General features: G+C 41.0%; 1 protein-coding gene across 1 annotated transcript; it reads right to left on the bottom strand.

The window, feature by feature from the left end:
- Positions 1–216: 216 nt before the first annotated feature.
- LOC139755781 (uncharacterized) lies at positions 217–11825 on the bottom strand. The gene is made up of 3 exons (XM_071674402.1): positions 11300–11825; positions 1427–1984; positions 217–608 (listed from the first exon to the last, which is right to left on the bottom strand). The coding sequence occupies exons 2-3, from the start codon at positions 1635–1637 to the stop codon at positions 277–279; spliced, it is 543 nt and encodes a 180-aa protein (XP_071530503.1). The 5' UTR covers positions 1638–1984; positions 11300–11825; the 3' UTR covers positions 217–276.
- Positions 11826–20302: the final 8477 nt, after the last annotated feature.

Genomic DNA, 20302 nt, shown 5'->3' with positions numbered 1-20302 from the left:
CTGTTTTAGACACGGTAGTCATATGAATTGAAACACGTACGACCCAATCCTGATGTTTTATTACCTTATGCTAGAAGAAAAAAAAGATATGAAAATTCTAAAATATTGTTTACCTTTACACGAAGTTATATATATATATATATATATATATATATATATATATATATATATATATATATATATATATATATATATATATATCAAGTGAGACATTTTTCAAAGAGTAGATTTTACTCATATGAGGAGAAGAGGATAAGAAGCCATTGTTGGACATCATCAGGAGCAAGCTCCTAGGAAATCCTGCGCGGTACATTCTTCCACACAGCATTTGGCCCTCAAGTCTCCTATCGTCTGGGCCTCGCCAGAATCACCGTCTCTCTTATCTACATTGTTTCTTGCTGGGATCTCGTTGACGACGTTGCTCTGGCCACCACTGCGTCGTTCGATCAAGTTGGTCTGGACGTTGCCGAAGGCGTAAGACCCACCATTTCTTCTTGCTCTCGAGGGTGTTTCTGATGTGCGTACTCTGTGAGACACCTCTGCAGCTTCTGTTTGCAGGGGTAACTTGTGGAAATTCGGTCTGTTGTATCTCTCTTCAGACAGCCACTCTGAAAAAAAAGAAAAACCATATGTCAAAAAACAAACCTGTTGAATGGCGCCCTCCTTCAAGTGGCGCCATGTAAGGTTGCTAGTGAAAGAGAAAAGAGAGGCGTTTGGGCTGTACTTACAAGGAAAGAGAGTAAATGATTGGGAGATGTGTAATATTGAAAGCAGGAGGTCAAAAAGAAGGTGCAGGGGTTGAAAAAGAGGTGTAAATGAGGGTTGGGGTGAGAGAATATCATTAAACTTAAGGGAGAGTAAAAAAAAAAAAAAAAAAAGATGTTTTGGAAGGAGGTAAATAATGTGCGAAAGACGAGAGAACAAATAGGGATATCGGAAAAGGGAAAGTGATAACAGGTAATGATGGAGTGTGGAGGAGACTCGGTAATAGTTACTCTCCGTATTGTACAATAGTAATTACAATGTAAATAAAGGTGATTGTAGTGTTTACAAAGATACCTATGATGCTTTACAAAGATACTCAACAAAAATGCTTGGGATTCTGTTATCACACGAGACTTGTAAACAGAAGGAATGGGTTAAAGATGGAGGACGATTGCAAAAGAAAATCATCAGTTTAAGACATATAAGTCTGAGCCTGACAAAAAGAAGGGGAAAAAAAAAAAGCATGCACTGCTGATGAAAATGGATACAAGCTGAAATAACTGGGGAGGAGATGATAAAAAGACAAGAAACTCAGGAGTGAAAAGACGGCGCTTTTGAGGTGAACATTAGCATTTGCGTGAGAAGGTCAAGGCTGGGATTATGACGAACGAAAGATTTCAAACGAGAATAACTCCGTCATGAGACAGACAGACAGACGTACCTGGGGCAAGAGATGTACTAGTCTCCGGCGGACCCTGGGAGTGTACGGATCGTCGGGCAATGTTGCACACATAGACGAGCATCTGTCTGATCTCCCTGGAGGAACAAAACAGTTGCTCTCTTTTGATGCGTGGCGGCCGCGTCTCCACCACTACCACCACCACCACCAACACCGCCGCCAGCATCACCAGCACTGTCGATCTGTTCGTCATGGCCGAATGCCCAATGGTGTACAATATTGCTTGACAGTGGATATTGTTAATGCTGTGGGGTGGAAGGGAAGGTTTATATTTTTGGTGGGATAAGATGTGGGGGCGATCTACTGTTGTTGGAGGTTACATAAGACGTTGTTGAGGCTGCTACTGTAGAACTGTTGGTGGTTCTACCACGCCTGAAGGCTCTTGTAGAGCTGTCGAAGCTGATGGAGAAATCTTTCAAGTATTTCAGCGTTGAAGATGATTCTGACAGACTTGGATCTGCCGAGTGTGTTTGTCTGATGCCTTTTCCAGGTATACTGGACAACACCAGCCTTCCAGGATGTGGCAAAACACACGCTAGTCTGGAATGGTAGGAGAAAGTCCCATTAGTAACCCCTTCACGCAGGAGTACATAGCAAATAACAGAAGCCTTGATGATTGTGCAATGAAAGATAAAAGTCGTGTCGCGGTTTTTGTCCAAAAGATTAAATGTAATTCGTGAAACATTATCAGAACCCTAACACAGTTACATAGTCGTGGTCGGTAAGACTGAGTTCCTGAAGCTTTATAACTGCTGCTGATCAGATAAGTGTTCAAATGAACCCAGAGAGTCTGGTACAACGAGGAATACGAACCAGATTCGGTCAGGCGACGTTCACCTGGTCATTTCAGCTTAACACCAGCGCGCAGAACACCAGGTAGACCTACGATATACCCTAGTATGGAGAGAGCAAGCACCATGTATGCAACTGCCAGGAAGATAAGGGGTGGTATGATCTCCCTTTACTTAGAGGGAGAGGAGCCTGAACACATAACACAAATATTCCGTGTGAGCAGAAGGATGGTAGAGAGCTGGATGCAACTGTTTCGGAAGGAAGGCACAACAGACAACCGTCATTGGCCAGGTCGCTCTCGTGTTACAACACCATTACAAGGCCAAGAAATAGCCTCGTCGATGAAGATGACCCTACGAGCAGCGCTTACGTTGTAAGGGACGCGTTACTGCACGCGAACAGTTGTGCCAAGGCTTCGGTCGTCTGGTTTATTCGCCCGAACTCCAGCTGTAAAACTTACCCTAACGGAGAGACAAACAGGATCTATTAGCATTAGCAAGACGGTATGACGAGATGCCATAGGAGTTTTAGCAGAGGGGCATATTTTACGACGAAAAAGTGTCTTCTCAGAGAGTTTACGACCGCGCTGTACTGTGCATGGGACGCTAGTACATGATTATAGGAAATTATTGGCAAGCATTGTCGATTTTCGCTTGGTGTTCCTGCCTCATTCCATGCGTCATTTTCCTGGCATAATTAATGGAAGGTTTAATTATGTCCTAATTATGTCTTTCGTCAGTTCATTTATCATCACAACTACGACGAAAACTTTGTCCTCTCCAGCGTTCTTTTATATTCACCCTAACGTCACCTATTTGTATAGACAGATATGGCAAGGAAAATGTTGTTGCTTCAAGAAGTGGCCTCACCACTGGCGGAATCTGGGGCTGTATGACGAGCAGTTGTGTAGGGTAGGTGGTCGAGCAAGAGTGTCGTCTCACAGCTTGAGAAATATGTTGATAATCTTGGAAAATGTTCTAATACCATCTACGAGAGCAGTACTCACGGAGGGAGAAAGATTTCACATTCGTTTGGCTCAATATAACAGCCCTATCCACAATGCACGAATTGTAAGGGACTTCTTTGTGGCACGTCTTGAGATGACACTCCTTGACTGGCCTGAGCCCATGTGAGTAACAGTGGCTAGGATGCGACGGTCGAAGTCGGAGAGCATTTCACTGTCTACGTAAAGGAGTTATGGAAGAGGCTTCGATTACAACCGGACCTTACCCAGCATCTTGTCCACTAAATACGAGGAAGGCTCCCAGATGTTATTGCAACGAACTATACTAAGTATTAGTAACTTTTTGATGGTGTATTTGGTGGTGGTATGTGGTGTTAATGTGGGGGTGGCGATATGTGATGGCGTGGTGATGGTAATGATGTGTGTTCTATGGTAGTACATTAAATGTGGTGGTGATTTTATGTAGATTATATTACAGTAAAGGAATGGTTTATTCTATGTTTCATTTTTCCCATGTAGGGGAGGTGGTAGCGGGATTGTTGTAGTGTTGGGGCTCGGAAAGCCTTGGTCAGAGGGTCGAGGAGGCTGCAACAAGTCTGGTCGGAAACCTGTGGTCAGAAGTTCGTGGCTTCACCAAGTCTGGCCAGTCATTCCCTTACCCCAGCGTTGTCGATCAGCTGTATATCTGTATGTGGCTTTGTGTCATGATAGATGTTGAGATTGATGGCCCTGCAGGAAAACATAAAATAATATAGGTTGTCAACTATAAACCGAACATCTGCTCGCCAATAGTATAGGGCAAACTTGTTTGAGTGTACAACGAAGGAAAACGGATGAAGAGTTGAGGTAATGAAACATGTAGGGAGGAGCAACTAAACAGACCGAAAGAGAGAGAAAGAACAAGAGAGAAATTGATTCCCATAAATGACACAACACCATCCTCCTACCTTAGGCTACATCCTGGACCAAATCACCAAACAAATTACCCACAATAGCATGAGAATGAAACACAAGGAACAGTCAAACCACACCTACAACCTCTCTACTTCTGCATTCCTGTGCATGAGACGCCAGCTTCCCCTAGCCTAGCATGTTGACCGTCAACACGGGTTAGTGTTTGGTGTGTGTGTGTGTGTGTTGGCGAGGCCGCCCTCATCCATCCTGTACTGTCTAGAGACAGTCTGTAGACTTCCTTATCTTCTTATCTTTTCTGCTTCACTTACATGTCTTTTAACTCCAGTTTTGGTTAACGTTAGGAGATAACCTGGTCCTTGGAGTATCAAGTATCGTGTTATCTGTACTTCCCATGCACCTCCAGGTAGAAATTCATATTAAGGTTATGTGATGAGTCTTATGATCACATAAGTATCTTAAATAACATTGACTTATATATATATATATATATATATATATATATATATATATATATATATATATATATATATATATATATATGTGTGTGTGACTTTTGTAATTGATTTATTTGTTTCTGAAATATTCACTTCCCGGTAACAAGCGTTAGAAATTCCTTTGACATATTAAGCAATATCATATATATATATATATATATATATATATATATATATATATATATATATATATATCAAGTGAGACATTTTTCAGAGTAGATTTTACTCATATGAGAAGAGGATAAGAAGCCATTGTTGGACATCATCAGGAGCAAGCTTCCTAGGAATCCTGCGCGGTACATTCTTCCACACAGCATTTGGCCCTCAAGTCTCCTATCGTCTGGGCCTCGCCGGAATCACCGTCTCTCTTATCTACATTGTTTCTTGCTGGGATCTCGTTGACGACGTTGCTCTGGCCACCACTGCGTCGTTCGATCAAGTTGGTCTGGACGTTGCCGAAGGCGTAAGACCCACCATTTCTTCTTGCTCTCGAGGGTGTTTCTGATGTGCGTACTCTGTGAGACACCTCTGCAGCTTCTGTTTGCAGGGGTAACTTGTGGAAATTCGGTCTGTTGTATCTCTCTTCAGACAGCCACTCTGAAAAAAAAAGAAAAACCATATGTCAAAAAACAAACCTGTTGAATGGCGCCCTCCTTCAAGTGGCGCCATGTAAGGTTGCTAGTGAAAGAGAAAAGAGGCGTTTGGGCTGTACTTACAAGGAAAGAGAGTAAATGATTGGGAGATGTGTAATATTGAAAGCAGGAGGTCAAAAAGAAGGTGCAGGGGTTGAAAAAGAGGTGTAAATGAGGGTTGGGGTGAGAGAATATCATTAAACTTAAGGGAGAGTAAAAAAAAAAAAAAAAGATGTTTTGGAAGGAGGTAAATAATGTGCGAAAGACGAGAGAACAAATAGGGATATCGGAAAAGGGATAGTGATAACAGTAATGATAGGATTGTGTTTATGAGACGTCGGTAAGAGTGTACCGTCTCCTATCTGAGCGTGTCACCCTATTTGGAAACAATAGTTAATTTAAACATATGTAAAATAATAGTGATTGTGAGGATGTTGTTTAATGTTTTAAATTGTTAATTATGTTCAAATTTGTAGTTCGATTAGAGGGTTTAATTGTTAGGGTGTAGAAATATAAGCTAAATTGGTTTGATAGAGTGGCTAAGTTGTGCACATTCTATAGTAATATATATGGAATTATATTGTGTGGACTTTAGAAAATCGATTAGTTGTATCCACAAGTATATTAATTATGGGTTGTGATGTATATATTTATTATGGGATTTATGTTTTGGTTTGTGGGTGGGTAGGGGAGATTGATTTTTGGTTTTGACATGATGGGTTTATGTGTTGGAGTGGTGGGGAGGTAGGTGTAAAATATATTGGGGGGGATGTTTTAGTATAATTAAGGAAGAAAGGGAGTGATGTGAAGAGAGTGTAGTGAGCGAGGTGGTGCAATTGGTGAGGGGGTGGTGTTTTTTATTGTTTTTTATAAGGTTTTTTGTAAAGGGGGTGGTTATGGTGAGGGGAGTCTGTTGGATTAGGGTTTTTGTATTAGTTGTGGGATTTAGTTTGTTATAAGGATGGTTATTATGTATGTAGGGTAGGGATTGTGTGGTATTGAATGAGGTAAAATGTGGTAGGTAGAGGATTGGTGATATATGTGTAGTATGAGGGAAGGTGGAAAGGTTTATTTTTATGGAGAAGGGGGTAGAAGAAGGAGAATAATATAATAATAATAATAATTTATAAGTAAATATGATAATATTGGAATGATGGGATGGGGATTGATATTGGGATTGTGGAGGTATGGGGTGTGGGGTTGGAGGGGGTTGTTGGGGTGGTGGTGGGGGTGTTTGGATGAGTGAGGGGGTGGTATGTTTAGGGTGGAGGAAGTAGGTTTAGGGGGGAGTAATAAAGTGAGAGGGTTAAGGATTGAGTGTTTTGAGGGGAAAAAAAAAATTGTGGGGATAGGGTAGATGGAGTATTAGTGAGAATGGGTGAGTTAAGGGGAATGTGTAGTATTCAAAATGAATTGATTTTAATAGATGAATTTTGTTTTATAATGGTGATAAAGGATATAATTGAGTAATTTATTTTTTATGTTAAGTGGAGTTTGTAATGTTTGTATAAAATAGTGTAGAGGTTTTTTAAATTTTTATATTGTATACAACTGCCAGGAAGATAAGAGGTGGTATGATCTCCCTTTACTTAGAGGGAGAGGAGCCTGAACACATAACACAAATATTCCGTGTGAGCAGAAGGATGGTAGAGAGCTGGATGCAACTGTTTCGGAAGGAAGGCACAACAGACAACCGTCATTGGCCAGGTCGCTCTCGTGTTACAACACCATTACAAGGCCAAGAAATAGCCTCGTCGATGAAGATGACCCTACGAGCAGCGCTTACGTTGTAAGGGACGCGTTACTGCACGCGAACAGTTGTGCCAAGGCTTCGGTCGTCTGGTTTATTCGCCCGAACTCCAGCTGTGAAACTTACCCTGACGGAGAGACAAACAAGAACGATTAGCATTAGCAAGACGGTATGACGAGATGCCATAGGAGTTTTAGCAGAGGGTCATATTTTACAACGAGAAAGTGTCTTCCTCAGAGAGTTTACGACCGCGCTGTACTGTGCATGGGAAGCTAGTACATGATTATAGGAAATTATTGGCAAGCATTGTCGATTTTCGCTTGGTGTTCCTGCCTCATTCCATGCATCATTTTCCTGGCATAATTAATGGAAGGTTTAATTATGCTGTCCTAATTATGTCTTTCGTCAGTTCTTTTATCATCACAACTACGACGAAAACTTTGTCCTCTCCAGCGTTCTTTTATATTCACCCTAACGTCACCTATTTGTATAAGCAGATATGGCAAGGAAAATGTTGTTGCTTCAAGGAGAAGTGGCCTCACCACTGGCGGAATCTGGGGCTGTATGACGTGCAGTTGTGTAGGGTAGGTGGTCGAGCAAGAGTGTCGTCTCACAGCTTGAGAAATATGTTGACAATCTTGGAAAATGTTCTAATACCATCTACGAGAGCAGTACTCACGGAGGGAGAAAGATTTCACATTCGTTTGGCTCAATATAACAGCCCTATCCACAATGCACGAATTGTAAGGGACTTCTTTGTGGCACGTCTTGAGATGACACTCCTTGACTGGCCTGAGCCCATGTGAGTAACAGTGGCTAGGATGCGACGGTCGAAGTCGGAGAGCATTTCACTGTCTACGTAAAGGAGTTATGGAAGAGGCTTCGATTACAACCGGACCTTACCCAGCATCTTGTCCACTAAATACGAGGAAGGCTCCCAGATGTTATTGCAACGAACTATACTAAGTATTAGTAACTTTATGATGGTGTATTTGGTGGTGGTATGTGGTGTTAATGTGGGGGTGGCGATATATGATGGCGTGGTGATGGTAATGATGTGTGTTCTATGGTAGTACATTAAATGTGGTGGTGATTTTATGTAGATTATATTACAGTAAAGGAATGGTTTATTCTATGTTTCATTTTTCCCATGTAGGGGAGGTGGTAGCGGGATTGTTGTAGTGCTGGGGCTCGGAAAGCCTTGGTCAGAGGGTCGAGGAGGCTGCAACAAGTCTGGTCGGAAACCTGTGGTCAGAAGTTCGTGGCTTCACCAAGTCTGGCCAGTCATTCCCTTACCCCAGCGTTGTCGATCAGCTGTATATCTGTATGTGGCTTTGTGTCATGATAGATGTTGAGATTGATGGCCCTGCAGGAAAACATAAAATAATATAGGTTGTCAACTATAAACCGAACATCTGCTCGCCAATAGTATAGGGCAAACTTGTTTGAGTGTACAACGAAGGAAAACGGATGAAGAGTTGAGGTAATGAAACATGTAGGGAGGAGCAACTAAACAGACCGAAAGAGAGAGAAAGAACAAGAGAGAAATTGATTCCCATAAATGACACAACACCATCCTCCTACCGTAGGCTACATCCTGGACCAAATCACCAAACAAATTACCCACAATAGCATGAGAATGAAACACAAGGAACAGTCAAACCACACCTACAACCTCTCTACTTCTGCATTCCTGTACATGAGACGCCAGCTTCCCCTAGCCTAGCATGTTGACCGTCAACACGGGTTAGTGTTTGGTGTGTGTGTGTGTGTGTTGGCGAGGCCGCCCTCATCCATCCTGTACTGTCTAGAGACAGTCTGTAGACTTCCTTATCTTCTTATCTTTTCTGCTTCACTTACATGTCTTTTAACTCCAGTTTTGGTTAACGTTAGGAGATAACCTGGTCCTTGGAGTATCAAGTATCGTGTTATCTGTACTTCCCATGCACCTCCAGGTAGAAATTCATATTAAGGTTATGTGATGAGTCTTATGATCACATAAGTATCTTAAATAACATTGACTTATATATATATATATATATATATATATATATATATATATATATATATATATATATATATATATATATATATGTGTGTGACTTTTGTAATTGATTTATTTGTTTCTGAAATATTCACTTCCCAGTAACAAGCGTTAGAAATTCCTTTGACATATTAAGCAATATCATATATATATATATATATATATATATATATATATATATATATATATATATATATATATATAGATAGATAGATAGATAGATAGATAGATAGATAAAGAGATAGAGAGGAAACCTACTGACGTAGTACCTACACTTAGATCTTATATCAAGACAAGAGTAGCCCGTAGCGCCCACTACAGAGAAATCTAGAGTTACGACGATCGATCGCGTCCCGTGAGCCACACGCTCCCATGCGTTGTATGTGGAGTGAGTGCCAGCAGGTCACGCGTGTGTGTGTCTTCCTGGGTGTGTGTTGACTTCCGCAGGGCTGCGGGCGAGGTGCTGACTCGTCCATTCCTCTTGCGTAATGATGACGGAGCGCCAAACTGCCGCTGCTGCTGCTGCTAAGTATGTGTGTGTGTGTGTGTGTAGTTACCTAGTTGTACCGAAAGGGGTGTGGAGTTCTCTACACTCGTGGGGCCTCCATCTTTTAAACATTTTCCACTGTCACACAATGCAATATCTACGTTTGTTGTCTGCATTAACCATGCCTTCATTTATCTGATTCCATTCATCCTCTACTTTTTTCCTATAAAAGTACTTTTTTATAATATTTTCATTTAACAACTTTCTTGCTTAATTTCATGATACGTCCCCTGGTTATTCTATTCTTACGTCTTTCGAAGAACTGTTTACTATCTACATCATCATCTAGTTTGAAAACTTAAAAGTTATGATCAAGTCACCCCTCAGTTTTCTCTCTTCGAAAATGGGAAAATTTGAAACCTTTAGCCTCTCCCTGCAACTCAGCTCTCTTAATTCTGGTACCATCTTGCTTTCCCTCCACTATACCTTCTCTATTAGTTCTTTACGCTTCTTTAGATGCGATGGCCAAATCTGAGAAGCATAGTTTTAGCCTTACGTAGTATACGAACAGCTTGCTAGACATTTCCATATCTATATACTTGAAAGCTTTTCTAATATTTGGTAACAGACTGTTTGTACCTTTAACTATTCTCCTAAGGCGGGACCCTGGCGACAGGTTAGGGACGATGTTGACACCCAATAGGTCCTTCTCACAAACAGATGCCAAAAGGTTATATCCTGCTAAATAATCATCACATTAAGGCCTTCTTTCACTTTGTTCCATCATCATCACTTTATATTCGCTTGGATTGAATTTAGCCAATCATGGAGTCTATTTAGGTCCTCTTGCCAGTTCTTACAATCCTCCTCGCTTTTCACTTCTTTAACCACTTTGCCAACTTCTGTGAACATATTCAGGTCGCAGTATACGCCCTTGGGCAAGTTACATACTTATATCAAGAAGAGCAGTGGTCCCAGAACAGAACCTTGTGGCACTCCTCCGCTGGTCACCTCGAATTTCACCTCCGTAGAAAGTCGCCCATTTGCTTTCTGATTATCTTGTCAAGTACCTCACAGACCACAGTTGTTTGTGAGACAGATCTGTAGATAAGTACCTGATTCTAGTCTCCTTTCATATGGATACGTATGACGTTTGCCTGTCTCCCATAACTTTGGCACTTTGTCTCTCTCTAGTGCCATCTTGAACAGCGCATCTGGCATATATTTTCAGCACATATGGTGAAGTTTCATCAGGACCATGAGTCTTGTGTGGAGTCAAGACCCTTTACTAATCTGTTTGTGTCTTTCCTGTATGTCTCAGTGCTTTCTAAAACCTTCCTCCCTTCCATCCCACCGGCGTTGCAGCTATAGTATCTTCCATTGTGAAACGCTTTTGAACGTGTGTGTGTGTGTGTGTGTGTGTGTGCGTGTGTGTGTGTGTGTGTGTGTGTGTGTGTGTGTGTGTGTGTGTTATTTCAATTATAGAACGCAAGGACCCATTTAATGGGGCTCCTGCAGCTTCAAGGCAGCGCTACAATCAGAAGCAGGGATATGATTGACTCCTTTGAAGTGAGAAGTTCATCTACGAAATGGGACCCTTTTGTCCACTGTCTGATCCAGCTTCCAAAGGTGACTTTTCACTCGAAGTGTCGCATCAAGTAAGAGGAATTCGGTGACACCTTTTATAACTATCATTACTATCATTCTACTATTTTTGTTTTTAATATCATTGTCATTATTTATGATGTTATTACTATCATCATTGTCATTTACTCACCTTATGTCGATTCCGGCATTCAGTCTACACAGCCAGGCGGACGAGCGTTGAGAGGCTACTGTCCACCAAGAAGCTAGGAGTCCGCTACGCTACTGTTTTTGTTAGCCAGGTGTTCTTCAGTCGGCCAGTAGCGAGGTGTCCGCTACAGTGAGGGTTCTCTGAGAAAGATTAGGTTTCTAGCAGCGGCTGGGCATCGGTCGGGGTGAAGGAAACGTCCCTCTGGTCGTGAGGGAAGACCTACGGTGTGGAACTGATGTCGGAGGTGGCCCATCGGCGGCTACTGGTGAGGTAGGGAGGTGGGCGGAGCAACACCTACGTCAGGGGAGGATCTACCAAGACCCCTCACAGGAGAACCTCCATATACGTCTGGGCGTTTTGTACCCCGCGTTGCACCGTGGTAGATTTCACTGTTTCCGGGAAACGTCAGGCGTTTAAAACAACGACGTCAGCAGCCTACGTTGCCGGGGACTAGGAGACAGGAGATCTCTCAGCAGCTTAGAAGAGAGACGGACTTTGTAGAGGCAGAGGCTGCGATTGACGGGACACTACCAGCCGCTTGGACAAGTATATGACCACCGGGTCTGACCCAGGGATGCGGTGTGTCCCTGGCTGAGGTAATAAGTGACGCCGTAACCACCTCTATGTCGAGTGATTTCCTCCATCCCCCTTGGCGTTATCAATCACCTGTTGTGTATTTCAGAGGCTGGAGAGCTTCCCAAGGCATGAAATTTCCTCCAAATCATCAGAAAAATGCAATCCATCTCTTCCATAGGAGTGTGTGGTGTCTGGCAACGTGTATGTGTGTGTGTGTGTGTGTGTGTGTGTGTGTGTGTGGTAAAGACGTACATACACTCAACACAAAAGAGAGTTGGTACACAAGGTCTTGACCCCGAGTGAGACGGTAAGGCCACTGGTGCTGATCAACAAGGCTATTTTTATCGACGTCAGCGAACCCGAGGTGACGGTCGATTACTGGCACAATGGAGGGGTGTAGTCTGAGGGCCTTATTACCATAGTAGTGCTAACATCAATGTTGTTCTAAGACTGAGTCGGGAATACAATTTACTCCACTACTTCTCTACAATACCCCAAAGACTGAGGACTGCCTCATACATCCTTATGCAGAAAAGGAAATCAACGAAGTGTGGCACTGAAGCCTCATCTCTAATTCCCCGCTTTTGGCTTCCCTCCCTCACTTTGTTCCTTCATATGTAGCTTCCTCTCCAGCCGATCTATTTTTGTGGTTGTTGATGGATCAACTTCCTCTCCTTTCTTCTGTTAACAGCGATATCCCTCAAGGTTCTTTCCTGTCCCTCACACTTTTTCCCCTTTTTCTTCAACGATTTTTCTCTTCCACAAATAACCAGATGTATTCATACGCTGGTGACTCAACACTGCCTGCATCGGCATCCCTCAGTTCTGCTCCTTCTTCTTCTCACTCGATCTGCATCTCGTCTTGACACAGCTTCCTCGATAAACTCAGATTCGGACAGGATATCTCAGTGAGGTAAACGAAATCTAGTTAAGTTTACTGCCTCCAAGACCCAGTTCCTACCTGTTTCACAATCGAAAACTCCTCACAGCCCTCGTCTTTCCTTTGACGGTTCTATAATTCCACCTCTTGACTCAATGAACATACTTGGTATTACCGTAGCATCCACTCTTTCTTGGAGCCCCCACATTACAGGAACAGCTAAATCTGCCTCTAAGAAACTGGGTGTCCTGTTCAGATGTCGAAACTTTTTTTCTCTTCTGAGCAGGTACTCCCTTTATACAAGGAATGGATTCGTCCTTGTATAGAGTACCGCTTTCTTATCTCCAACGGTTTTAGCTCTGCATCTTTAGTTGCCAAGAGTCGAGTCGAAAGCGGTCACTTTTATTAACTGTCCCAGGCTAACTTCCAAACTTGACCCACTTACCCTTCACCACAAGGCTGGTTTACTTTCCCTTTTTTTTTGGTATTACTTTGGTTTTTGCTTCCGAGAGCTGAACGCTTGTGTGCCTCCACCACGCTAGACCACTAAGTGCTCGGCAAACTGCTGCGTCACATGATCATTGTAGCCATCGTCAACTCAGTGACGGGCCGTTTTGATAAGTGTTTCTTTCCTTTTACGTCGGAGCTTTGGAACTCTCTACCTTCTCATTATCTTTCCCAATAACTATAACTTGGCACATCATCAACCACAGGTTTTTCATTTTCTCCAAAATTCGTAGATATTTTCCTCCGTCTCTCTTTTTTTCCTTTTCATAATCCTCTCTATATTCTAAGTAAGGCCCGGCCTTGGTGTAGACTCTTGTCCATGACTGAAGCCTCCAACGTAAGAAAAGAAAGTAATATCTCGCACTCATGGAGTGTTGAACACAGGCCGCTTACGCGAGATGCTGTAGGTGCCTTCTTGCCTCTATATATCACCCAACCTTGCTAATGTAAAAGTCGTTGCCCTGAAGACGTCTAGAGAAATAGACGAAAGCTTGGCGTCTCTGTTTCCTGTGGATGATATATATATATATATATATATATATATATATATATATATATATATATATATATATATATATATATACATATATATATATATATATATATATATATATATATATATATATATATATATATATATACATATAGATAGATAGATAGATAATTCAAGCCTATATGTGGCTTGGCAGTTGTTGTTGCGAGGACAATAAGACAGAATAGCTATACTTGATTGATAATGAACCTTAACGAAATCATACAGCCAATGACGCATGAGAGATGGGGTCTGGCAGACCTGCTTTCGTGAAGCAGCAACACAGCAAAAGTAAGCATTATCACCTCCTCCCTTGGAAAAGTCAGCAGATCAGCTGATGATCACAACAGTCCTTGTCACTTAGACCTTCAAGGTAAGTATTTGCTCCTCCTCCTCGACCTTCCTGACGCGCGTCATGAGTCTGCCTTGTCGTCTACGGCGGCGACATCTTTGCCATCAAGGTTTTCTTTTTTTGTTTACATGACGTTAGCAGGTGTCTCGTCCAACTCTACTTTATTGTGTCAACAGCATTAACTCATCGTGAAAGTTGCCTCGTTCGTTTCGTGATGGAGAAGTGGTTGATGGTACTACCTGAAGGGAGACTGAAATAAACCATTGAAGGAGGAAAGTCCATCAGAGAATTACATTACAGTTCGGTGACATGTCGAGGTGGATGGTAGCTAAACGAGTGATTGATAGTATGATTTGTTTTTGTAGTAGAAAGTACTAATGTGGATGGTAGATAAACGAGTGATTGATAGTATGATTTGTTTTTGTAGTAGAAAGTACCAATAGTGGAAAGATGAGTGATGGAATAAGCCTGTTAGTGGAATACGTTTAAGTGATGACATTGTAAATGACATTATACAGAGGTTGTGATAACGAGAAAAAAAATTGGAGAGGCGCAATGAGTGTTCGAACCCCAACCCCGTCCCGTATATATAGGCAATTAAATGGGTGATACACATGCTTTCAGTATGATCATACTCGTAATCATAAGTCATACAGGTGAGGAAGATGAATGGAAGTATTACTGGGTGTCTTTTTGGCACGAGTGAATAACTGGGGTGTATATGATAAGGTAAGACGGGCGGATCTAGGGTGTGTGTTTACGGAAACGAAGATTTCCCTCTAAGGTGATCGACGGACATTCTGTGAGGTTGGATATTGAGTCAAACTCCTTTAAAACAATAATGGTGCCTGAGGATCTCTGCGGAGTCATACTTGTCGAAGCGTGGTTTCGTTTTTGCCGAGCAATTATAGTGACGTAAATCACTATACCCGACCTAGAATTGTGTTCGAGTCCACTAGTGATGTTGGCGCCCTCTCGCAAGTAGTGGGACAAGTATCTTGTTGCCAAGCACTGTAAAGTTCCCTACGTTATTCATGTGTTAAGGACCCTGCAGTGTTGCCAAAGAATGGAACTACGAACAGACATAGTTACCACGAGCTACTGTGGGATCGATCTTCCAGATACATTCAAAAAGTGCAAGTTCGAAGCGGTCATGCAGGATGGGGTTCCTTGCCACAGTAGTCACCAATTGATTTAAGGACTGTGCACTGGATATTTTCAGTGACTAGCCCAGGAATTCACTGTATTTGAATCCAACAGAAATCTCACAGGAGCTTACGAAAGTGAAATTTCAGAACACGGATACTCAGTCGCTACCTAAGCTGGAGGCAGCCATTCGTGAGGTTCGAGTGGACAATGGACCTACAATGGATTTAAAACTTAGCTAATTCAGTCCCGTGTCGTTTCAAGGAGTGTATGGAGAGGAAAGGGAAAACTAAAAAGTATTAGTTGGTGGTTAATACACAGGTTTCTTGGTTTTATTACGTTTATCCCTGATGGCTGTGCAGCAGCACCCTCGCACCTACTTCATTGGCACATGAAACAGCATATCCCCTCCCCCTCCACACCTTCCGCGAGGCAACGCCAGGAAAAGACAACAAAGGCCACATTCGTTCACATTCAGTCTCTAGCTGTCATGTGTAATGCACCGAAACCACAGCTCCCTTTCCACATACAGGCCCCACAGACCTTTCCATGGTTTACCCCAAACGCTTCACATGCCCTGGTTCAATCCATTGACAGCACGTCGATCCCGGTATACCACATCGTTACAATTTACTTTATTCCTTGCACGCCTTTCACTCTCCAGATGTTCAAGCCCCGATTGCTCAAAATCTTTTCATTCTATCCTTCCACCTCCAATTGGTCTCCCGCTTCTCCTTCCCTCCACCTCTGACACATATATCCTTTTTGTCAATGTTTCCTCTCATTCTCTCCATGTGTCCAAACCATTTCAACACACCCTCTTCTGCTCTCTCAACCACACTCTTTTTATTATCACACATCTCTCTTACCCTTTCATTACTTAGTCGATCATATCACCTCGCACCACAGTTGTTCTCTAATGATACAGCGCTGGTAGCTGATTCGGGTGAGAAACTGCAGAAGCTGGTGACTGAGTTTGGTAAAAAGTAAGAAAGAAGAAAGCTGAGAGTAAATGTGAATAAGAGCAAGGTTATTAGGTACAGTAGGGTTGAGGGACAAGTCAATTGGAAGGTAATCTTGAATGGAGAAAAATGGAGGAAATGAAGTGTTTTCGATATCTGGGAGTGGATCTAGCAGCGGATGGAACCATGGAAGCGGAAGTGAGTCACAGGGTGGGGGAGGGGGTGAAAGTTCTGGGAGCGTTAAAAAAAATGTGTGGAAGGCGAGAATATTATGTCGGAAAGCAAAAATGGGTATGTTTGAAGGAATAGTGGTTCCAACAACGTTATATGGTTGCGATGCATGGGCTATAGATAAGGTTGTGCGGGGGAGGGTGGGTGTATTGGAAATGAGATGTTTGAGGACAATATGTGGTGTGAGGTGGTTTGATCGAGTAAGTAATGAAAGGGTAAGAGAGATGTGTGGTAATATAAAGAGTGTGGTTGAGAGAGCAGAAGAGGGTGTATTGAAATGGTTTGGTCACATGGAGTGAATGAGTGAGGAAAGATTGACAAAGAGGATATATGTGTCAGAGGTGGAGGGAACGAGGAGAACTGGGAGACCAAATTGGAGGTGGAAGGATGGAGTGAAAAAGATTTTGAGCAATCGGAGCCTGAACATGCAGGAGGTGAAAGGCGTGCAAGGAATAGAGTGAATTGGAACAATGTGGTATACCAGGGTCGACGTGCTGTCAATGGATTGAACCAGGGCATGTGAAGCGTCTGGGGTAAACCATGGAAAGTTTTGTGGGGTTTGGATGTGGAAAGGGAGCTGTGGTTTCTGTGCATTATACATGACAGCTAGAGACTGAGTGTGAACGAATGTGGCCTTTCTTGTCTTCCTAGCGATACCTCGCGGGCATGCGGGGGGAGGGGGTTGTCATTTCATGTGTGGCGGGGTGGCGATGTGAATGAACAAAGGCAGCAAGTATGAATTATGTACATGTGTATATATATGTCTGTGTATGTATATATATGTATACGTTGAAATGTATAGGTATGTATATGTGCGTGTGTGGACATGTATGTATATACATGTGGGTGGGTTGAGCCATTCTTTTGTCTGTTTCCTTGCACTACCTCGCGAACGTGGGAGACAGCAACAAAGTATAATAAATAAACATATATATATATATATATATATATATTGACCACTCATATTTCTTCTGTATATTTTTAGAGAAAATACGTTTTACTTTACATTTTTATTCTAAATATATTTGTTACTTGCTGCAACAAAGATTAATTCCTACACCATATAAGCTTTACCACAAATGCTCCTAAGAGTTGTGGATCTTACTTTCTGGTATAAAAGGTGTGTGGAGAACAAGGGAGCTATCTTGGGAAGAACCACTTATCATGAGAGTACTGTTCCCAGAATAGTAGAATTCTGCTTCAGTGATATAGCTTTGTACTGAGTTTTATCTTTGTAAATTTAATTTTTTAGTCGCCCAATATGATCTTTCCAGTCCTTAGCAGCCCTAACTATTTCCCAAAACCATACTCATTAGATGCTTTCATTCACACAGTAGTCTCGCTTTGTTTCATCCTTATTCTCAAAGCTTTTCTCACCATGTTTTTTTTTTTTTTTAATCTTTTACGTCCAGTATGTTTCCTGATTCTGCTGCAGATACATCTTCCTTTTGAGAATACTAGCTAATGTGATCCTAGTTTCTGGAATTACAAATTTTGTCAAAGCATGATGTAGTGGTTTTTATTGAATGGAAGTTTTTTCAATGCAGTACAGACCATTAGCAAATGTTCCTTTAAAAATTAATGCATAATGTATGTATATCCATACCTGTGTTTCATATATGTAAGAGGCACCAATAATAATTTTCCATAAGAGTTAAGTGCTTTTTAATGCACTCACCCACAAAATTACCTTTACACATACTACATCTATGTTTTATTAGTCTCAGGTTAGGTTGGATCTTAAGAAACAATGCAAAAATGGATTTGCCTGTTGATTCTAACCGTTAGATAGGCATTATTGGCAATATCTGTGACCTTTCCAAAGAAAAATTGAAGCAGACTGGCCAGTATAAATGTCTAACATACGTAAAACTATTTATGTTTCATTTAACCAAGCCTTACTTTTCAGTCTTCATTGGAAGGTATTATTGCATCTATTTCAAAGAAAGCTGCTCATGGGCTAGCAACTTAGGATAATCTTTGGCTTTAATTCAGAACAAAATAAGGCTTCAAAGGTTCAGAAACTTTCATTAAAGATTTAGCTGTCAGATGTGTCAGTTGCTTACTTTGCAAGGTACCTCTTTCCTTAATGATAATGATACCAAAAATTGATTTATCTAGAATTGTAAATGAAAGAAATCTAAAAACTTAAAACTTATCACATAAAATTATATGTTTTGGCTTTCTTTAAATCCTAAGGATATGGTACTCAACAAAATGATTTGCTGAAAGTATCTAATATCACAAAGATTAACATCTTGAAAGATAAAGGACCCGATATATGCTGCAAGGCAAGGAAGTGCCTTCCATCCTGTATGTAATGCACTCTTCAATTTTATTTTGCTCTTATACTTCAAAATACGTGTCAGACTTCAAGAAAGTCTTGACTGAGACTTTTCCAATCTTTTGTTAAAAAAAAAAAAGGAAAACTGAGGTGAAAGTCCTTTTGTTTGTATGCTTTGGATAAGTGTTATTAGCGTCATGTTGGGCCATTATTGAAGTAGAAACGCTAGGTCCTGAACGGCTCAGTTAACTGGGAAAAACTTTTTTTTCACAAAGTTTGGGTTGATCTCACAGATACACATTATCTGCATAGGTATAAAAGCCAAAACATGAAGAGTTAGTTAATGTGTCAACCACAATATCTCAATATGAAAGTTTTTTGTTACCATTTAGCAAGGAATAAGGTCTTGTTGGGATTTGCCGATTGATAACATCACATTTCCCATGATTTGATATATTGTACTTCATCTTGTTGCCAATTCTATCATCTATGGCACATTGTATTATCACTGCATTCTTGCCAACCTATAATGCCCTCTTCTAATCTTACTCTAAGTGTTATTCTATGTAGCTCATTTGTATCTGAGGAAAGAATGCTCAGCTTTCAGCTCAGTTACCAAAGGACTGTACCTTCATGTTTGGGAAATTCTAATATTGTACAATTAACCTTTTAAATAAATTCAATAACCTGGTATTCCATCATAAATTTACACTAATGGAAGTCTAATAGCAGTGATCGGATGTAAAAAAAAATTTGATCTTAAATGTTATATTACTTTTACTGAAAGACACAAGCCTGTATAAAGAAAAGAAAACATACCCTTGTTTGTTTGTTTATTTTTGAAACATAGCAATAGTTTTAAGGAAGACTAAAATTGTAATATAATGCCCTTCCAAGAGGCTGTCAAACGAGTACTGTAATATCAATATTCAAAGCTTACAAAGCAATTTCAGATCATTTTTCACTGTTATAAGATCGAAAATGAGACTCATTACAGCCTCACACTCTGTCAGCAAATAGAGTCCATCAGAAATGGTACTGTTTGTTCCTTTTTATGAAGCTGCTTTGATAACCAAAAAAATATATATGCCTAAATTTGCATTAAAAAATTTAAACTTGAATATTTCTAATGAAGGTACATTTTTCAACAAAATATTCAATGATTACATGGAAGACACTGTATATCGGTACATATGATGAAACCAAATATTAAGACAAAATAATTGAACACAGGAAGGAATATGTATCTAAAAATGGTTGAAATCAACACAGTTATATATACTGGGTTGAGTACCATACACAAGCTTAACATACAGCATATGCCTCAACAATGGTAAGTATTATATCAAACACAGGATCACAAAGAAGTTATGTGGACAAGATGGTGATGATTTGTGACCATCATTGTTGAAAGGCAACAGCTTGGAATACACAAAACTCAGAGAGATAAACAGTTACATGTCTCATAAACATCTATGCATGAGTAATGGCATAAAATCATAAATGCAGACAACT

Source organism: Panulirus ornatus, chromosome 20 (genome assembly GCF_036320965.1).
Source record: "Panulirus ornatus isolate Po-2019 chromosome 20, ASM3632096v1, whole genome shotgun sequence".
NCBI classification, from domain to species: Eukaryota; Metazoa; Arthropoda; class Malacostraca; order Decapoda; family Palinuridae; genus Panulirus; species Panulirus ornatus.
This window is presented reverse-complemented; position numbering and strand designations above follow the sequence as displayed.